This window comes from Apostichopus japonicus, chromosome 11 (assembly GCF_037975245.1).
Source record: "Apostichopus japonicus isolate 1M-3 chromosome 11, ASM3797524v1, whole genome shotgun sequence".
NCBI classification, from domain to species: domain Eukaryota; kingdom Metazoa; phylum Echinodermata; class Holothuroidea; order Aspidochirotida; family Stichopodidae; genus Apostichopus; species Apostichopus japonicus.
The window spans coordinates 18,412,948-18,432,433 of NC_092571.1; the positions used below are offsets into that span (position 1 = coordinate 18,412,948).

General features: G+C 38.7%; 2 protein-coding genes across 2 annotated transcripts; both read right to left on the minus strand.

Annotated features, from left to right (window-relative positions):
• Positions 1-1,225: 1,225 nt before the first annotated feature.
• On the minus strand, positions 1,226-6,047 carry LOC139975608 (polyubiquitin-like). Its single transcript, XM_071983648.1, has 2 exons — positions 5,597-6,047; positions 1,226-4,495 (listed from the first exon to the last, which is right to left on the minus strand). The coding sequence occupies exon 2, from the start codon at positions 4,464-4,466 to the stop codon at positions 4,005-4,007; it is 462 nt and encodes a 153-aa protein (XP_071839749.1). The 5' UTR covers positions 4,467-4,495; positions 5,597-6,047; the 3' UTR covers positions 1,226-4,004.
• A 3,383-nt stretch (positions 6,048-9,430) lies between these two features.
• On the minus strand, positions 9,431-14,427 carry LOC139976200 (uncharacterized). Its single transcript, XM_071984720.1, has 2 exons — positions 14,278-14,427; positions 9,431-13,998 (listed from the first exon to the last, which is right to left on the minus strand). Exon 2 carries the CDS (start codon positions 13,893-13,895, stop codon positions 11,742-11,744), a length of 2,154 nt encoding a protein of 717 aa, XP_071840821.1. The 5' UTR covers positions 13,896-13,998; positions 14,278-14,427; the 3' UTR covers positions 9,431-11,741.
• Positions 14,428-19,486: the final 5,059 nt, after the last annotated feature.

Consider the following 19,486-nt stretch of genomic DNA (forward strand, 5'->3'; position numbering starts at 1 on the left):
GAATATTCCGACTGGGCGACCAGAGGGACATGATCCGGGATTTCCCAAGTTACAGTTGTTGACAGGTTCTGAGGATAGCAATCATAGAGTTTGTCACAAGTTGTGAAGGTTGCTGCTAACAGGTTTAAGAGGATCATATTCCAGGTGAGTTGATGGCTCATAGCAATTGAGATGTACAAAGGCATTTCACAGGGTTTGAGGGTATTAAACTAACAATGTTGAGGCAAGATGCTTTGAACATGTTAAGCCATCTCACAGATTTCTGAGGGTAGCAAACAATACTTAACCATATGTGCCATACTTCACAATATTTTGCCGTACGTGGCAAAACTTTCCATACGTTGCAATACGTTTCCACACTTGGCATACGTTCCATACTTGGCAATACTTTCCACACTTGTAATACTTTCTCCATACTTGGCAATACTTTCTCCATACTTGGCAATACTTTCTCCATACTTGGCAATTCTTTCCACACTTGGCAATACTTTCCATACGTTGCAATACTACCCATACATTGCAATACTTTGCCATACATGGCAATACTTTCCATACTTTGCAATACTTCCATACTTTCCGTACTTTGCAATACTTTCCATACTTTGCCATACTGTCCATACTCGGCAATACTGTCCATACTTGGCAATACTTTCCATACTTTGCAATACTTTTCATACGTTGCAATACTTCTCATACATTGCAATACTTGGCAATACTTTCCATACTTTTGCATTCTACTCAAAATATTAAATTTGTGTTCACTGTCTCACTCTACCAATATTTTAGCCATTTGAGATAAGGATTTGTAGATTGAAAAAGTGTTCGAAAAAGTTGTTACAATTTTTCATACAAACACTGTAGCCACAGTATCTATAAAGTGTAGATACTTACATTGACAACAGTATGCAAATTAGTAGGGAACACACATACTGTAGTCACTGTATACCACCAAATATGTTGCTGTTATTCACATTTAAACATTATTTATTATGATTATTTATATGATAGTTGATTTTAATGTCAGTCAGACAGGAGGTGAGCAGCAGGTGAATGTTTGATGTAATTTGATTGTTGTTTCTCTCTGTATGAACTGGTAAGGTAAGTTGTATTCCTATTGTTTGTATTCCTATTGTTGTATTCCTATTGTTTGTGGCATGTCTACACACTTGAACAGTTGGTTGCTGGGGAATATACAGGATTTCTCAAGGGTAGGAGGGGTCGGGGGGGGGGCAGGAGAGAAGCGTCAATTACTATTTATGAAAACATCGATGGATAAGAAAATATCAGCAAAGCGTAAGGAATGCCTGCGAGTAGCATCCTAAATGTTTCACCCAGTGCCTTGTGTTGAGCAAAACTTTTTATTTGTGGCTAATTTTTAGTGCCAAGAAAGGTTTCGGCCACGACTGTAGGCTTGTAGATTATCACAAATTGCATTTGTGCAGAATAAAGGTAAGGTTTGCTGTACTGCTACTGTAAGGAGAAGACTCAATTACTTCCTGTTTAGATACAGCGTGCAGGCAGTGGTGGGTACTAATAGTGGGTAATAATATCTTGTTGAATCAAAGCCAAGTCAAGATTGATATGTACATACACATTTCTGTTTTAAGTTCAAAGAAACTTGACCTTTGATTTTACTGACAATTGCAGTGGATTAATAAACTAAAAGGTGACTGACACACATGTTGAATGCTTTTGACTGTATTCGTGACATGCATCCACCTACTGTATCTGCTGTAGCACAACAATCCCAACCAAACGTTAAACTGTATAATATGTATCGTTCAGTAAACTCTCATACAAGTGCATCAGATTATTTTTAAATGTTACAGATGGATCCCATTAAATATTTATTAATTGGGCCAGGCCCTAACGAGGAGGGACCAGAAGGCTACGGCCCCATTGAAGGATATCAGGTAGAGGGCTGGGAAAGTATGGGACAAGTAAAAATGCATTCTCAATAACGCTTAGGAATGGTTACTTCGTTTGCCGTATAGTCTTGCTGTTCATCTCTCTCTCTCTTTCAGATATAGAAGACTTAAAAATAAAATAATGTGTATCCATATCTCACTGTTTTTATTCTTTCTGTTTTTGCCTAGTATATTTCTTCTTCTTGTTTATCTTGTATATTTTATAATAAAATTCCGTACATTTGTGAACACTAAATTAAGAGAAAAAAAATAATAAGAAGAAGAAAGGAAAAAAAGGCATCTGTTTTATTCAAACCACTTCGTTGGAACACTTTTTTTTTTCTGTACTGAATACTCATGTCCCTCTTCAAAGCACTCATACTGACAGTACGAGCAGTATGAATATAATGTGAACTATCAGATCAAATTCATGAACTGCACATACTGCCAGTATGAGTGCTTTATAGCACGATATGGGAACCCCCCCTCTTTGGACCCCATTTCCTCCGATTACATAACGTCTTAAACACCACCTGCACTCTCCCTAACAAGAAATTGCTTCCATTGAGGATAGAAATACAACAATATTACTGAGGGGAAAGTGAATTAAACCTACTCAGTGGCATAATAAGCGGGTGCAGTCTGCCCGGGTACCAGTAAGGGGGGGGGGGAAGTGCCATGCACAGCCCCCAAAAGAATATTTTGAACAAACAATAGGAAAAATTAAGAAACATTCACTAAAGAATGAGAACATAAAATCAGTTCAAAGCTTTGTCAAAGGTAGCGCACTAGTTGCATCAAGGCCACCCTACATAAATAAATAATTCGCTATGGGTGGGGTACCCCGCCCCTTAGACCCCTGTAAAGCAAGCAGCCCGTCTAGACGTAATTTTCAGTTGGGGTGGGGGGGGCGAAGACCGTAGTAACCCCCCAGTAAATCTTCATGCATATACACATTTCAAGAGCTTTAACTTTAGAACCACGTTTAGACTCATCGTATGGTGGCCGTGTTTACATAGGTGACAACATAAAAAGCCTGAAGTAGGTCAGTTTGACACAATCAAACTTATACGTATTGGCCCTACTCTCAGAGATCGAGAAATGGCAGTCGACATTTAAATAAAATTTGGTTTCAAATTTTATTATAGGGCCTACCTTTCTGTATATATCGTACGATAGCCTATGTAAACTATGCTAAAGAAGTTACCAAGTTATAGTGCTGTTTTATTATTGAAGTTCAATAACGAACAAGAAACGAAGAAATTAAAATAAGACACGGGTTGAGGGGCCTATACCATATGCTATGATAGTATGCGCGTTGTTCATCCCACGCTGTAGGATTCAGTACATATCTAACGTCTATGGTATTGAGCAGAAGACAGACCCCTCTTTGTAAGTCTAAGAAAACGTCCGTATATCATTGTCGAGGAGACCCGCAAACTTGCGATTAAAAAAAAAGGTTTTAATAGCTGTAGACACCAGCTTTTAGTTGTCTTATTATGTGTGCAGCACTTGTATAAAGTACAATTTTATAATCTTCCCAGCTTGTATATGTAACCTAGTGCAAGGTGCCCCATACTAGGCCTAGTATTCATATATTTCCCAGTATTGTCGGTACTCGGTGAAAAGGCAGTATGTTTTAGTATAGGCTACCGTATTGAAGTCCTTTCAATATAAGATGCGTCCTATCATCTCCTATGTATGATTCGAAAATATGTATTGTTAATAACCAGATCTGGATACCATCAGCGGATAGAGTGATAATTCAATCAGGGCCACTTATACTGATCGAACATTGTTTTAGTGCGGTCCGGTTATTTCCTTGTAATCGGAGTATTCGAGGTAATTTTAATTATTCCAAGTATTGATCGACCAACTTGTGTATAGCCTATAGTTCTGATACGACACATAATTGGCAGTACCAGGGTTCAGTTTTTTTTTTCAAGAAAACCATAGGGTTCTTCCCGTTTTATTCTCCTCGGTTTTTTTTTCACCTTTGAAGACGGAAACCTGCGAACCCCGAATAAGAATTAGACAATCCTTCGCTCCCCTGTCTGTCCTACCATCCGACCCATCCATGCATGACGAAAATGACCTTCACGAACCACCAGGTAGACGAAGCACAAGATGGAATGTGCTTTCTTTTTGGACATTATAATCGGCTAATGTTTTGGTGTCATTCAGGTATCTTCCCGCGTAAATGAGCCTTTGTTCAGCCACTGGTATTCCTTCCCTATCTTCGATTTTCCCCTTGACATCTTGTACTGTATCTTCGGGGCCTACCTCAATCTTGATCGTCTTCCCTGTAAGCATTTTCACGAATATCTGCGTTCCACCCTTGAGGCGCATCACGAGATGGATAGTGGATTCCTTTTGAATGTAGTAATCTGCCACGGTTTTCTTTTCGTCTAGTTGTACCCCAGCATATATGAGGCGTTGCTCTTCTGGTGGTATACCAATCTTGTCCTGTATCTTCTTCTTTACTGCAGAGAATTTATCCTCTGCTTCCACCTCGATAGTAATGGTTCTCTCCGTCAAAGTTCTCACAAAGAGCTGCATGGTTGTTGTTGTATTTGTTTTTAAAATATCTGTAATGAGACGAAAGCAGGGCAACCAGTTGCGTGTATATTACGTATACTAAATGCTGATGAAACACTTGGATTTATTTTTCCCCTGCATCTCCCTAATTATGACCGTAATCTTCATTTTTTGTAACAGCAAAGAACTTGAACATTACAGAGAGCTAAAACACAAATAATAACAATAACATTTATCTATGTATTTCCTTTCGTGGAAAAAAAGTAGATTATACTATAGGGCCTACGCTGTGACAAACTATGTGTAACTTATATTGGAGAAGAAAATATTCCACACAGCTATTATAGTTGAAATGCCCATCTCAACATTTTGCCACTAACTCGAGATATGGTTAATTGAAAGCAACACATTTTGTCTACAGTTTATATAGCTAAACCTTCAAGTGTTTCAGGAAGTTGGATCACGTACAGTAGTAGACAGGTCTGTGATGTCATCTGGGCAATTTCTCTTGAAAAGCTTAAGGCTATAAAAAATCTTTTTGCTTTATGTTTGAAACCTGATACCTTTGGAATATTTACAATTTGCCAAAGTTCTTTGTATTTAGAATTTCATCAAAATGTATGTTTTTTGTAGAAATACTATGTTCCTCTGTGGATAAAGGATCATTGACAGATGATAAAGAAGAACAAAGACAATTTCAGCTGAAGTGCCCCGAGGACCTCATTTTTTTCTGTTGCCAGATGCATTTGCAGAACATTAAGAGAAAATATCTCGGACATGCAAAATGTTATGAGGATGTGCACGGTTTTCACCTAAAGATTCTGAAAATTTTCATCTATTTTATTACTTAGCCAATCAACTTCAGCCACCAGATCTTCCTTTTTAAATTCGCGTAGTCCTAGAAAATCTAATGGCTCCGAATGTATACCGCTCGCCCCCCCCCCCCCCCACCCTTACCTCCATCCATGCCATGAAATTAGTGGAACAATTATTTATGCCAAATAACATTACGTCTCTACCGCCCCACCCACCACGAAGTAAGACCGTAACTCTCCGTCTAAATTTCCATAAATTTAAATTCTGAATGCACCAATGTCCATAAAGGCCCAACCACCAGAACAACACCAGAATCAAATAGACATTGGGCCTACCTGTTCAAAGATCTGGTTATTATGTAGTGTAAAATACTCCCCGACGACGGTCGAATTTCGTGTCAAACGAGACTAAGTTGCTGTCGGATCGATCCGATCTCAGTCGCACCCGGCAGGCTAAAATGGATTGCACTGTAGGCCGTATGTGCAAACGTTTCAGTTCACAGGTCTATACGCAGGTTAGCACTGCTTTATCAACAGAAAGTCGAACTACCATTCCAACCCTATGCAAGTCCCGGTTGCAACTTCCTACTTCGCGTCCACACACTGTTCGTTTATCTATTACTATAGTAGCAAAGGCCTTTATTCTTACTTCACAATATAAAACACATTCTTGCAAATTCAAAAGGCTGGATGCCAGTTGTAATATGGAGGTGACAGGCAATATACACTAAATCGGCTATATTGTATATGGAACAGTGGTGAATTTTGAAAACGGAATAATGCGGGGAATTCCCGAAGTTGCACAATGCATCACAAGACGAAGACTTTATTGCCTGACATAAATGAATCTCTACTCGATACTCCTGAAACAGATTCACACGTTGTTAGATACACATATTGTCTCATAATTTAATAGAGTATATTTTCGACTGAAAACATTATTTTGTCATAATTTGCTACTATGTAATAGCTCGCAGACGACAGCGCCCATGTTTTATTTATACAGCTGCTTGGTTTTAGTCGACTCAATATAGCCTACAATAAACATTGCCAACAGCCGTATATATGCACTGAAATAAGTGAAGACGCCCTCTTAATTCGACATGGCCAATTTAAATTGGTATTTGTCACTCTAAGTCGATGAAGACTAAGTTAAATTGACATATGCCGATTAAAATTTACTTGCAGCTCAAAGTTATGCTGTATTATAGGTGACTCAAGTTCAACTCGTGCAGAAGGTGTGTTGTTATACCTCCATAATTATGTTCTCGCTAATTTTATCGAAAGGTGGTCAGACATTTATAACTGCAGACCTGCCAGTCCTCGGAATCGTTGATATGATTAAAATATGTGCATGATATGTAAATCGATGATATGTCGATTTAAACTGGTATATGTTAACCTATAAAGTATACATACATCGAATTCAATTGGTATATGTCGACTTTATCAGTATATTTGTCGATTTAAGCTGGATTAAGTCATTAAGAAATGTCGACTTAAATTTACAAATAACGATTTATGATGTCGAATTAATTTACGTTTTTTGGGGGTGTTTTCATTTTATTTATTGCTTTGTATGTATAGGAACCACAAGGTAAAAAAGTCGGCTGGACAGACCTCTGTGTTATCCCTACATCATGTGTCATCAACTTGTCTATTTTATTTTGGTGTGAAATGAATCAAATTATACCGATTCCCTCTTTGTCTGGCACAGATGGCCCGCCATAGTGCTGCACTGATTACTAACAATCACGAACGTACAACAATGAAGGTGAAGTTAATCAAGTTTACCTCTAACTTATATAGCTTATTTATTGTTGCTTATGTGTATATGTTGTTTAAATTAACAACATTGTTTATCCAATTAATCTTCCATGTAGCTTAATGCAATCGTTATTTATATGAACCCCCCCCCCCCCAAAAAAAAGGGGGGGAGAGTGATGTTACCGTCACGTCTTCATAATTACACCTCGCATGACGATGAAAAGGATATCTTGTAATGTAGGATACAATGTAATTGGATACACACCATCCAGTACAACATCCATTGCTTGAAAAAGTATACTCCTGTGTGAATATTTGATAGGCCAGAAGCAAGCCTATACATTCCATCAGTGAACAAGTTAACTTTGATTCATTGGTTGACAATTATAGTCAAAGTTCTGTGCGTCATATGCAGGCTGTGGATTGCCGTTTTTAATAAAAACACATCTCCGTTTGTTTCACTGAAATAAGAGGTAAATGCGTACACATGCCCACACGCTCTGTTGTGTATTTTTCTAATGTTTGATATCGTTAAAAGTTATAGGGCCGTTGAGCCACTGGAAACACGTTCCTTCCCCCCCCCCCCTTCCCTTCCCATCAGGGTTGGCATTTTCCGGGGAAAAACCTGTTTTTCCCACAGCGGTAAAAACCAGGTAAAAACCGGGAAAAACTGGTAAATACCGGTAAAAACCGCCTCCGTCTCGAAAACTAGTATTAATTGTCCGTAAAATGCAGGGTCATCAGTAGGCACGATATTGTTTCATGACAGGCATATTTTATTGAATATGGGAGTTTCTTAGCTTCATTTTGAGCTATTTTATCACATTCTTATTCTACTTTTTGTGGAAAAAAGAGTATTTTTCGTATTGCACATGTATAGTTATTCTGTCACGATCTCTTTAGCAGTATGCATTGCCTATTGCCCAAACCATTATAGGTCTACACTGGGACATTCACCCCTCCTAAATTCTTCAGGCCTATTATGTGGCATGAACAGCGGAGGATAGAACGAAGTGGCGAACCATGGCATCCAAAGCCTCAAAGGGACAAGGAACCATATAATAATATAATATTATGTGCTCAGACAGTTCATTCCATTAATACAGTAGGCAACAGTCTATTGAGGTGAACTTCAATCCAGGGGGCTCAATAGAAACTGCTTTGAAACTTTGTAAGGCACATGGGCCCATTTAAAGTATTAAACGCACAATGGCCCTATGGAGCCATTCACACAACCAAACTGTTTACCTTGATGCAAACATGGTCCAATTATTATACAACTTCATGCATGAGTGATTAAACACTTTGAGGTGGACAGGTGAGGTGATACTGGGCACTTCCTGTGTATAGGCTAACTGAAGAGGTAGGAGTATCAACAACACAAGTAACTGTTCCAATTGCTACTTATTCTCAAATTAGTTGATGTCACAACAGTCACTTAGTATACAGTGCCTATAAGCAATAAAAGCATAGTACAGTGCGAAGTGTGAACAGAGTACAATTTATCGCAGACATGAAGTGATCATTCTTGGATGTGAATCATCATTTGGATCTGAGCGGACTAATGTGGCATGGATAATATGACGAACCATAGCCCTAGGAGGCACCAACAGTTTGATACCAGTCCATTCTCTAGATAATGGAATTATGCATCTCGATAGGAAAAATAAAGTTGGTTGATTTGAGCATCCAATATATTATTTATTTGAATTATTTATAATAGTCTAATCGGTAAACTCACAAGTTATAGATCATAGCTGTTCTTTGGATGTAACCCAACCCCCTACCATAAGATGCCATTTCCTTGTAAATTCTATGCTCCTCCACAAGTTCCACATGAGTTTTTAGGAATTCTATATAATTTGAGGTTTTTCCCGGTTTTTCCCAGTTTTTCCCACTTATAGGTGGGAAAGGCCTCCCGGTAAAAACCGGTAAAAACTTGTTTTTACCGGGGCGGTAAAAACCGCCCGGTAAAAACCGGCCAACCCTGCTTCCCATTTCCGTTTTGTTTTTGGTTTGTTTTCTTGTGTGTTTTGTCTTTTTTGCAAATGGCTTAACTTATTACATGGACGCAAAGTCGAGAACAAAATGTAGCTAAAATGTTGGTAATGATATTGCCTAAGTTTGCACATGCGGCCCTAGGCCTCTTACCAAAGCAAAATAGTCTCTCTAATAGGAGCAGACACCCCTAACATTACGCCGCTCCATAAAATTTGGATTCGTAACACATATAGTCTTTTGGGCAGTGTTTTCCTAACCATTGTCCCCCCCCCCCCCACGAACCCCCTGTGGATGTCAGAGATGTCCACGAACCCCAACTTTTCGAGACACGATCTGAGTCATTATTATACTACGCATAACATTGCTTCGTAAAAGATCAAGTTCATAGTGTAACATTGTGTAACCCCTCCTTTCCTTCGGTAAGGGTAATTAGGACAATGGGTCAGCAATATGTGTTTCAAGTGGGCCTAGGCTTCAAGACAGGATAAAATTGTCTCCATGTCTGAATGGTTCAATGCTGATATTCAAAACAACTGCTGAGTCAGTTCTACACAGGTTTACAATGAGAGACACAAAACACAAAGAAATGTACCATGAACTACTTATATTTTCAATCCTCCAATTATGGGAAATGGGGATGTTATAAGGCTATCAATGGCACAAAACAATAAAAAGTATCTACATTACAAAATATGTCAACTTGACCACACTCTTAGATAAGCATACTTGCAGTTACATAACATACTGGTTACTGTGGTACTGAACACTGTACATCAAGATGCAGCACAGGTGGTAAAGACAATATTAACAATAATAAGGTTACAGTGTGCACTGTACTATACACTGAACATTTAGAACTTAGAAAACTTAAACTTATTGTCTATGGCCATGACAAAGGTTACAATAAAAGAATACTTAAACTTATCTGGTTTTACACTGGTGCTGTCGCTAACTGCTCGCTTTCTTTCTTCAACGCGGAAAGTTCATTTTCGCGAATTAAGGTTCCGGTGTACATCAGTGTGCTCCATAATAGACTTGGTAATATACTGCAGTCCAGCGATTTACAAAACGGTATGACAATTTCATATAGTAGTTTAGAGTGACATCTACAGCTCGGTGGGGTAGAATCCGGTTCCTTAGGTAAATACAAAGTACAGGTAGGCTCCAAGAACAGCAATTAAGTAAAATATGAAAAGTCCATGGTTACCATCTCGGCAAGATTCAGAACAGTGGCCACAAAGATACTAATATGACATTCTCATCATAATTTAAGAATATAACTTTACATGATGAACATCTTCAAAACTCCCTATTTATACAACACTTTTTCCTTTAATAAAAATATTATAAGTACAATAGATCAAACAAGAGAAGCCTTGCTCTCTCCAGGTGAAGAATCGAACTCTAACTATATCAAGATACAATGTTACCAGAACTATGTGACAACAAGTGACAACAACTCTAGGCCACATGGCTTCCCCACATCCTATTGGTTACTTCTAGCAATGATCCCGTTGACCAACTAATATGATGACCAATCAGTAATTACATGATGGATTAGTCCTTATAAATATTCATGTCGCCATGTGCCTTCCCTTCCCCAGCACTGGGCTATTTTGTAACCCTTTCCCACCAATACACTGTGACTCTAAATACTATTGTCCCAGGTATAAACCACAAGCGCTGTCTAACAGGCTCAGTTTATCTCAGGAGAGATACAGTAGCAAAGATACATACAAAAAGGCTTTGTGAAAGTAAAATAACCATCACTAATCTGCAATATACTCAGCAGAGGCAGGAAGTATCTGTTTACTCTTTTTAATTAAAACTATCTACACTATTAACAGAAACTGCTTCTACTAGCAAGTGAAAACAACAAACCCACTGTGTCACTCATGACACCAGGGTTACAATTGTAATGAAAAAACAAACAAGAGATGAACAAATATTTATTTGGAAATTTCAGGATCAGATCTGCTCTTTATCTTCATGACGTACTGTCATGCGTACACCAACTTCACCAAAGTCATGCGGCCAGTGTCGGTTTCATAATTCAGTTATTTTTCACATGCACGGTACGGTATACTACTATGGCGACAAATGCGTATGGAACGCGAAAAGAGATTGTCGATAGGTACGACTTTTGTACATTACTAAATTATATGATATATCAGAGTTTAGTTCAACAAAAAGTACTCTAGTTTTGACTTTCAGACATGTCTCACGACCCCCCTGGGATGGACTCACGCACCCCCTGTGGGTTCATGCACCCCAGTTAGGGAGCCCCTGCTTTAGAGTGTCATGGAAAGTCATATAAATATACAAGCATTAATTACCTTTAATTTCCTGACTGGTGATAGAACCATTTGGCATCTAAGGCCCCGCCATATGGAAACAAAATGTTATCAAAGGGGAGGAGTTCCTCCTCATAGCGGACTTCAGCAAAAAAAAAAAACTCCCCACCCCCATCAGCATTCGAGTTCGAACAGAGGGTGGAGCCTATGGCGTCATGGTAAGGCATAGACATGTGTTAATTAAATTTAAATTACGTAACATATATTAATGATATGGATACAAATTTGGTCGGCCAACGCGACTACATTCCACTCGGTGATCAGTAACCTTGGAATAGCGACGTTGGAAAAAATTACGTCATTTATAGGCATCGCTTATTTTAGTTAAAACAACCATTTCTACTTCACAATATGATGAATTACCCGAGCTGTACTGTTTTCTGTTCTGGAACTAAATACAGTTCCTGGTCAAAGTTGAATTGGGAATTTTTGCAAGTATCAGAGTCCGATCCCGCCATCTTTTGCCCTGTATTCTGTTCTGGAACTAAATACAGTTCCTTGTCGACGTTAAATTGAGAATTATTGCAATTATCTGAGTCTCCCGCCATCTCTTGCCCTGTATTCTGTCCTGGAACTAAATACAGTTCCTGGTCATAACTAACTTGAGAGTTTTCGTAAGTATCAGAGCCTCCCGCCATCTCTTGCTCTGTATTCTGTTCTGGAACTAAATACAATTCCTGGTCGAAGTTAAATTGAGAATTTTTGCAATTATCAGAGTCTCCCGCCATCTCTTGCCCTGTATTCTGTTCTGGAACTAAGTACAGTTCCTGGTCGTAGGTTACTTGATAATTTTCGCAAGTATCAGAGTCTCCCGCCATCTCTTGCCCTGTATTCTGTTCTGGAACTAAATAAATGTCCTTGTCGACGTTAAATTGGGAATTATTGCAATTATCAGAATCTCCCGCCATCTCTTGCCATGTATTCTGTACTGGAGCTAAGTACAATTCCTGGTCGTAGTTTAATTGAGAGTTTTTGCATTTATCAGAGACTCCCGCCATCTCTTGCTCTGTGTTTTGTTCTGGAACTAAATACAGTTCTTGGTCGTAGTTTAATTGAGAATTTTCGAAAATATCAGAGTTTCCCGCCGTTTCTTGCTCTGTATTTTGATCCGGAACTAAATACAATTCCTGGTCGTAGTTTAATTGAGAATCTTCGTAAATCTCAAAGTCTCCCGCCATTTCTTGTCCTGTATTCTGTCCTGGAACTAAATACAGTTCCTGGTCGTAGTTAAATTGAGAATTTTCGTAAGTATCAGAGCCACCCGCCGTTTCTTGCTCTGTAATTTGTTGTTGTGCAGTTATCGAGCGATCATTCACCTGGGAGAAATAACGATAAGTTTGTTGCAAATGTTTTCCATCTTGGTTAACTGCTGCCATCGTTCTGTGTTTGTTTTTGCTATTTTTTTCGGTTCCGCTTTTCTTTCTTTTTCTCAGTAGAATAAAGACAACCACGATGATGATGAGAATGACAAACGAGATGGATACAATTAATACCGTCTGCAGTATGTTTGTACTCACGGTATCGATTGTGGCGTATTGAGAGATAGTTCTTCCTCCCATTGAACCGCTACATTGAACAATTATAAATCCATCGATATCTGAGCTATAATTCAAAATCTTCAGTTGCAATAAATTGTTGTTCATACTTATATTATACTGCCAATCTTCCAGTGGAATATCAGTCCATTCTAGTACAACTCCACTAACATTACTGGTACAGGTTAGAGTAATATTTTCTCTATTATTGTCTGTGTTGACTCTGTAGCGAGATGGATAAATCGATACAGAGAAAGTCGGTAAAATCACCAATGGTCCGAAGGAACAAGATTTCTTGTAGCTCTGATAGGGAGCAGGTAACTGTTGAGTAACGTGACAGACAAATATACTATGATTAAACTTTGAATCCAGATATGGCAAATAAGAAAGAGAAACAGAATGATCACTTTGATTGGTCGTTATCCAAGTTTGATCCAATGACAGCCTATCGATCTTGCCATCTACATAATGGACATAGGCCGTCATTTTAATCGGTGGATTTCCTTCTCCTGACAGACAGCTGAAATGAAATTGTTCTCGTAAGAAGAATGAACTGGTATTGAAGCTTGAAGTACATACGGGGTAAGAGTTCGGTTCAGGACTATACAGTACGTTAATTGTTAAATACCTGAATGGATACAAACAGAAATAATCTCCACGATGACTCCTTTCTAGTTTCAAAATTGTCAGTGTACAAGTTGATTCGTTACATTGGAATAACATATCATCGTCTCGAATCGATTCCATTAGGTTTCCATGGACTACGAGATCTTCCGTCCGATTGCTTATTGTTACAATTCTATTATCGGCATCAATTCCGCACGAAAGATCCACCCGGTCTCCTTCTAATATTGCGAATGCCGTCCCTTGAACCTTTTCAAACTGTATTGATCTAATACGTGTAGCAAGTGCGCATAGAGGCAAGTTATCGATACATATGAAACACAGTAGAATCCAAGCAACTGAAACCAACGCCATCTTGAGGGTCTCCGTTAATTTGAACTTGAAGCAAAATCATCAACTTGATCTTCTGTTTTTATACTGCACAGGCGGTGACCCTCAACCACGTACTGACAGTCAACTGTATGAAAACAAGAGATTGATTGAAATCACAACATTGGGTAAAAACACCTTCGGCTATCTTTCCATCATATCAAGTGGTTGATTTATCAAAGCTGGAAAGAGACATTTGTCCAGATTTTTTTTACGTTTAAAAATCGAATATATAAAATTGAAAATTACATATATATATATATATATATATATATATATATATATATATATATATATATATATATATATATATATATATATATATATATATACAACGCAGTTCACTGTACTAAATGAAACTCCTTACCTGTTCCTAGAACTTAATTGACTTACTGCGCCATTCGTTTTCCAAATTTTCCTTTCGAATAAAAAGTTTAATTGTCCGACGTGTAATCAAACACGATCCCAGGATGTTGAACACGAAAGATCAACTAAGAGCTTGCATAGCACTGAGGGTCTAGTTACAACATAAGTATAAACCTGATTATAAACGCATAAAGACTTTTACTTTCATCGTCCGTGAATGCCAATGTTTCAAAAGTGTATCTATATATATATGTAAGCTTATAGTACTAAAACTGCAATAAGGAAGAATTAAGAGAGTAAGAGTATAATGGCAAATGCAAATGTCCTTTTGAGAGATTATCACATGCATGTTTCAAAAGTATTTAATCCTCAATTGTGTAAACAATGCTTGAAAGATCTGTCTTAAACATATATATGCATTCATTAACACACTTAAACACATAGTTGCACGAACGAGGCTTTCACAAAATTTAGGCAAATTAAGTTCATGTCAAGTTCCTCTCCTCCGTCTTCTTCACTATACATGGATCTTCCTCTTGCTGCACTCTCCCCCACTCTCCCCACTCCTCCCCCCCCCCCCCACACCCGCCGTCCCCGAGATCGTGTTGTTACTTGCTGTTAAAAATATATGATACTAGAATGAAATGTACTCCATTATTGTCTGTTTTTGAAGTATCGGTATAAAGATATAATTAATGCGCCATCTTGTTTACTTACCCAGACAGCCTGGCCGTAGTTAGAGAAGGCCTGACTTGGCTCTGTCTACGCCGGCTCCGACCCAAGTAACGACAGTGCGCCCTAATCGTGAGCGCTGTACAGAACTTGGATATTCAATCCATTGTTTGACATGTCAGCCTGCTCAACTGTACAAAAGGTGAAGGATGGGGGGGGGGGGCGGATGGGGTATTGGGACCCGGACGAGCCCCCGACGCTAGCATGTGTATAGGTGTTCGTCGTTCCAATCACGCAAACTTAACTTCCGGTTAAATTCTTCCATTCTTGGTTCAGAAATATATAAGCTGTGCAGCACTATAAGTATAGCCTATCTTGTTTCACATTAACTTATATAAGGCTTCCCTGTTTAATTCGACTGTAAAATAACGGTCGAATGCATACCCTCATTGCGTATTTCATCGTTAACACAGACATTTCTTTACAATGAATTGTTTTGCATTAAATTAAGCTAATATATACTGTGCCTATATGTTACACTAATAAGTTCCAATCATTCTAGTTATATACTGAAACATGAATACATCATTGAAGTGCAATAGATATTATACAGATCATGCAAGTATAAGGCCCCCGTATAAAAGTTATAAATAACGGGGAAAACTTCGTGAGTCAGTGAATTAAACTTTTCAAAAAGTCAAGCTTCAAAATTCACAAAACTTAGCCTTCCTGGTTTGGTAATTTATGAGCGATGTATTAACAATCTCCCCAAATAGCATAGCCTATATACGACCCAACAGTCACCTCAATGGCAAACGACCCTTGATCAAATCATAGATCAAGCAGAAAAGGTGGTGTATATTGGTTGGATTGTTTTTATGTAAATAAAAATTGACACCGTTATTCGGACTGACCTTTATCTTTTAATAAGGATGACATCGAAATCAACCGCGTGAGTAGCATATGATATTACTTAAAACAGCTTAGAGTGCGGGCCCCTCCATGTGTAAAATTGATTTCTAAAGCTTTCTATTGTCATCATCACCATCATTTCTCATAATTGAAGCACAATTGTACTTACTATAACATTCATACTTATTCAGTTTCATGATTCAGTTTGATTCAGTTTTATGATTCAGTTTCATTTTCTTTTATATGAATAGTCGAAGTCTCACTATCTCTCACTTTAAAATACTATAAGTTCTCTGCTCTTGGCTTTAGCGAAACCTGGTAAGGCAATCAACTTAACCTCTCTCATCTAATGTATATGGGTTGGATGGTTTGTATGTATGAAACAAACAATGACATCGTTAGGCGGACTAACCTTTCGATAGTAATGACATCGAAAACTAGTATTACTCGTGAGTTGTAACCATTATTCGAGTAAAACAATAGCATATGGACCGTCCTCCAAGTGGTTCAAACCTCATGTTTGATAAACATATAAATACTATTTTGGATATTATTGCCATATATAACGAAAACATAGACGTTTCATTATGGGTGACTAATTTAATATTGACTTAGCTTACTTCAAGATAGTTCATTCAACTTCCTGAAGAAGTTATTTCAACAGTTGTATCAGGAAACAGCTTACGAGTAATACTAGTTCAAGTTCACTGATTACACTTTTTCGACATGGGCGGCGATCCGTACTTTCGAGTGGGGGGGGGGGGGGGGATATGACCTTGTTGACTATCTAAGCGTAGCGCCACCATGAGTCGGCGCGAAGCGTACAAGAAAATTTTTGGATTTTACAATCCCTCTAGATGGCCGGAAACGGCACTTCCCGAGGTTTCCAAGCGGCATATACCCAACTTTAAAATAAGGATATCATGTCCGAAATATCTCATAATCAGGATCCAAAATACTCTTTTTTTTAATTTCGGGTGTTATTTTGGGAAAATTGCCCCTGTCAATCTTGTTTCAGTCGCTACGTTAGAATGTTCGAGAGCTCTTTTATATTATTTGATGAAGAAAATGGCCTCGTGCAGGCTATTATAAGCCTATACACATGCAATACACAATTACACATAGTTACATTCCTAGGTACGATTGCCTGGGCATCCAGGTGAAACGTGTATTAAGCATTACCCTGGTAACATGAGATTCTCAGCTGTTCGAGGGAACATGTACGTGTGTAGGCCTACTATAGGACCTATATAAATACTATGAGGGTGCATATATGTACTATATCAATACCGTGGGCGCAATAGTACATTTTGTTGTTATAGGGCCAATGGAGCCTACAGTCAACTATTCTTGCTTTATAAAGACGGTTTATTTGAAAAGATCGCACTGCGTTTATGGTAGGCGAGAAATGAAGCTAAAAAAGAGCCGTACAATCACGATGATGCATAAATGTAGGCATGAAAATATTCTTTTCCCTGGCATTTGGTGGGGGGTGGGGGGGGGATATGGTGTATTACATCCCCTCCATCCATTTTCATGGGGGATATATCCCCCTCCCCCCCCCAGGATCGCCGCCAATGACTTTAGATGTCATTACTATAGAAAGGAAAGATTGGTTTTCTTCTAACAAACTGTCACTAAATGTGGACAAACCAATTACATTATTTATTAGTAACAAATAGTAGGAAATACGTTAATTTTAAATTTAACAATAAATGGCGATTGCAATCAATTGGTATACTGGTATTCTGTCAACTTGCCTTAAAACACTTCCTTCCTTAAACAGTTGTCTATAGGCACCAAGGGCGTAGGAACGGGGGGGGGGGCTGGGGGGCGCCAGCCCCCCCCCCCAGTGAAAAATGTGGAGGGCGGAAGTATCATTCCGCCCCCCCCCCGCTTCGCAAGTCAGAAAACCCCTTTTTCATTCGAAATGAGAAAAAAGATCTCATTTGGAGCACCAAATTGCATCTAAGGCCTGGTGAAAATACAAAATTAAGTTTACAAAATGGAGTGGGTGTTGAAGTGTGCTATATTGCACCAAATTGCATCTGAGGCTATCTGGAAATGCAAAAAAATCCAAAGGGGAGGGGGACACCCCCTCCCCTTACATACACTGATGTCCAACCATAGAAATTGATGTGTCCAACTCAACAATTAAGTCAATACTCTCGAAAAAAGAAAAGCAATTCGTCACATATCATATACTTCAAACATACTGATCATACTAATTGTTCTCTTCTCTTAACGCTTAAATGTCCATTGAATGGCAGTGCTCATTACAAACTTTGATTAAATGTGTAAGAAGGACTGATAAGTTATGAAAAAATGGGGTTGCCTTGCTGTTTAGGGGGAAATAATATTTCCGCGCCCAAACCCAAACCCAAACCCAAACCCTAACCCAAACCCTAACCCCTAACCCTAACCCCCTAACCCTAACCCCCTAACCCTAACCCCCTAACCCTAACCCCCTAACCCTAACCCCCTAACCCTAACCCCCTAACCCTAACCCCCTAACCCTAACCCTAACCCCCTAACCCTAAACCCAACCCTAACCCCCTAACCCATGAGTGGTTACACTGTATCTGGGGTGTTTCGGGGAGTCTTGGGGTGTGAGCTATAATATAATGTGAGACAGTGGTTGGAGATGTTGGGACAATGGACAGGGGTACCCCACCAGTGGAAATTACTGGAAATGACTCTCCTTAAATCTGGAGTCCTACCTATCATTTTCCAGTAGTTTTCAATTGGTTACACCATAAGCTCACCTAGGTTAATAAGGGGGGGGCGGACTCTGGCAGTGGTGACCCACCAATATAAATTACTGGAAATGCCCATTCCTTACATATAGAGTCCTGCCAATCATTTTCCAGTAGTTTTCAACTGGTTACTTCATGACCTGACCTAGGTCATCCGTGTGGGGTCAATTATTGATGACTGGCGAAGATACCCCACTACCAATAATTACTGGCGATGGCCATTTGTTGCTCTTAGGGCCAAACCTGACACATTGTACTTACTTTGATGTGGTTACCATGAAAGCTGATCTACTTTAGCTTTAAGGTGACTTTAAAATTGCTCTCGAAGCCACATCCACCACAGCCGGTTTGCCAGTCGTCTGGTTTCATATACAGGAATGCAGTGTGAGCATTGTGTTGTACAAGGCAATTGGTTATCTTCCCAGCTAACCAAACCCTCTAGGCTCCCGGTCTAATAGGGCCTATGTATGCGCTCGTCGAACATGACAACATTATTAGGAGAGCCGTATGCGAATACATCATAAATGAAGGTTACTGGAACAAATATATATATAAGTTACTATTGTATATCTGTTATGGAAAATATATATAGGTTATAAAGAATATTCAAATATGAGTGTTACTGCTAATTTATATATATTACGGAATAACTTATATATATGAGAAGTTATAATCAGTATATATGGTGTATAATTTTGTCACACACGGCGCCCCATGTGTTGTCGATACAGATGAAGATACCAGTTAGTTATATTATTCGTGAGTATCAAAGCTCTTTGAATCATGCATTAGAATTATGCGTATGAAAACGATATCAGTTCATTATACTAAAACTTTCTAGATGAACAACATCAGCTCCTATTCTTTATC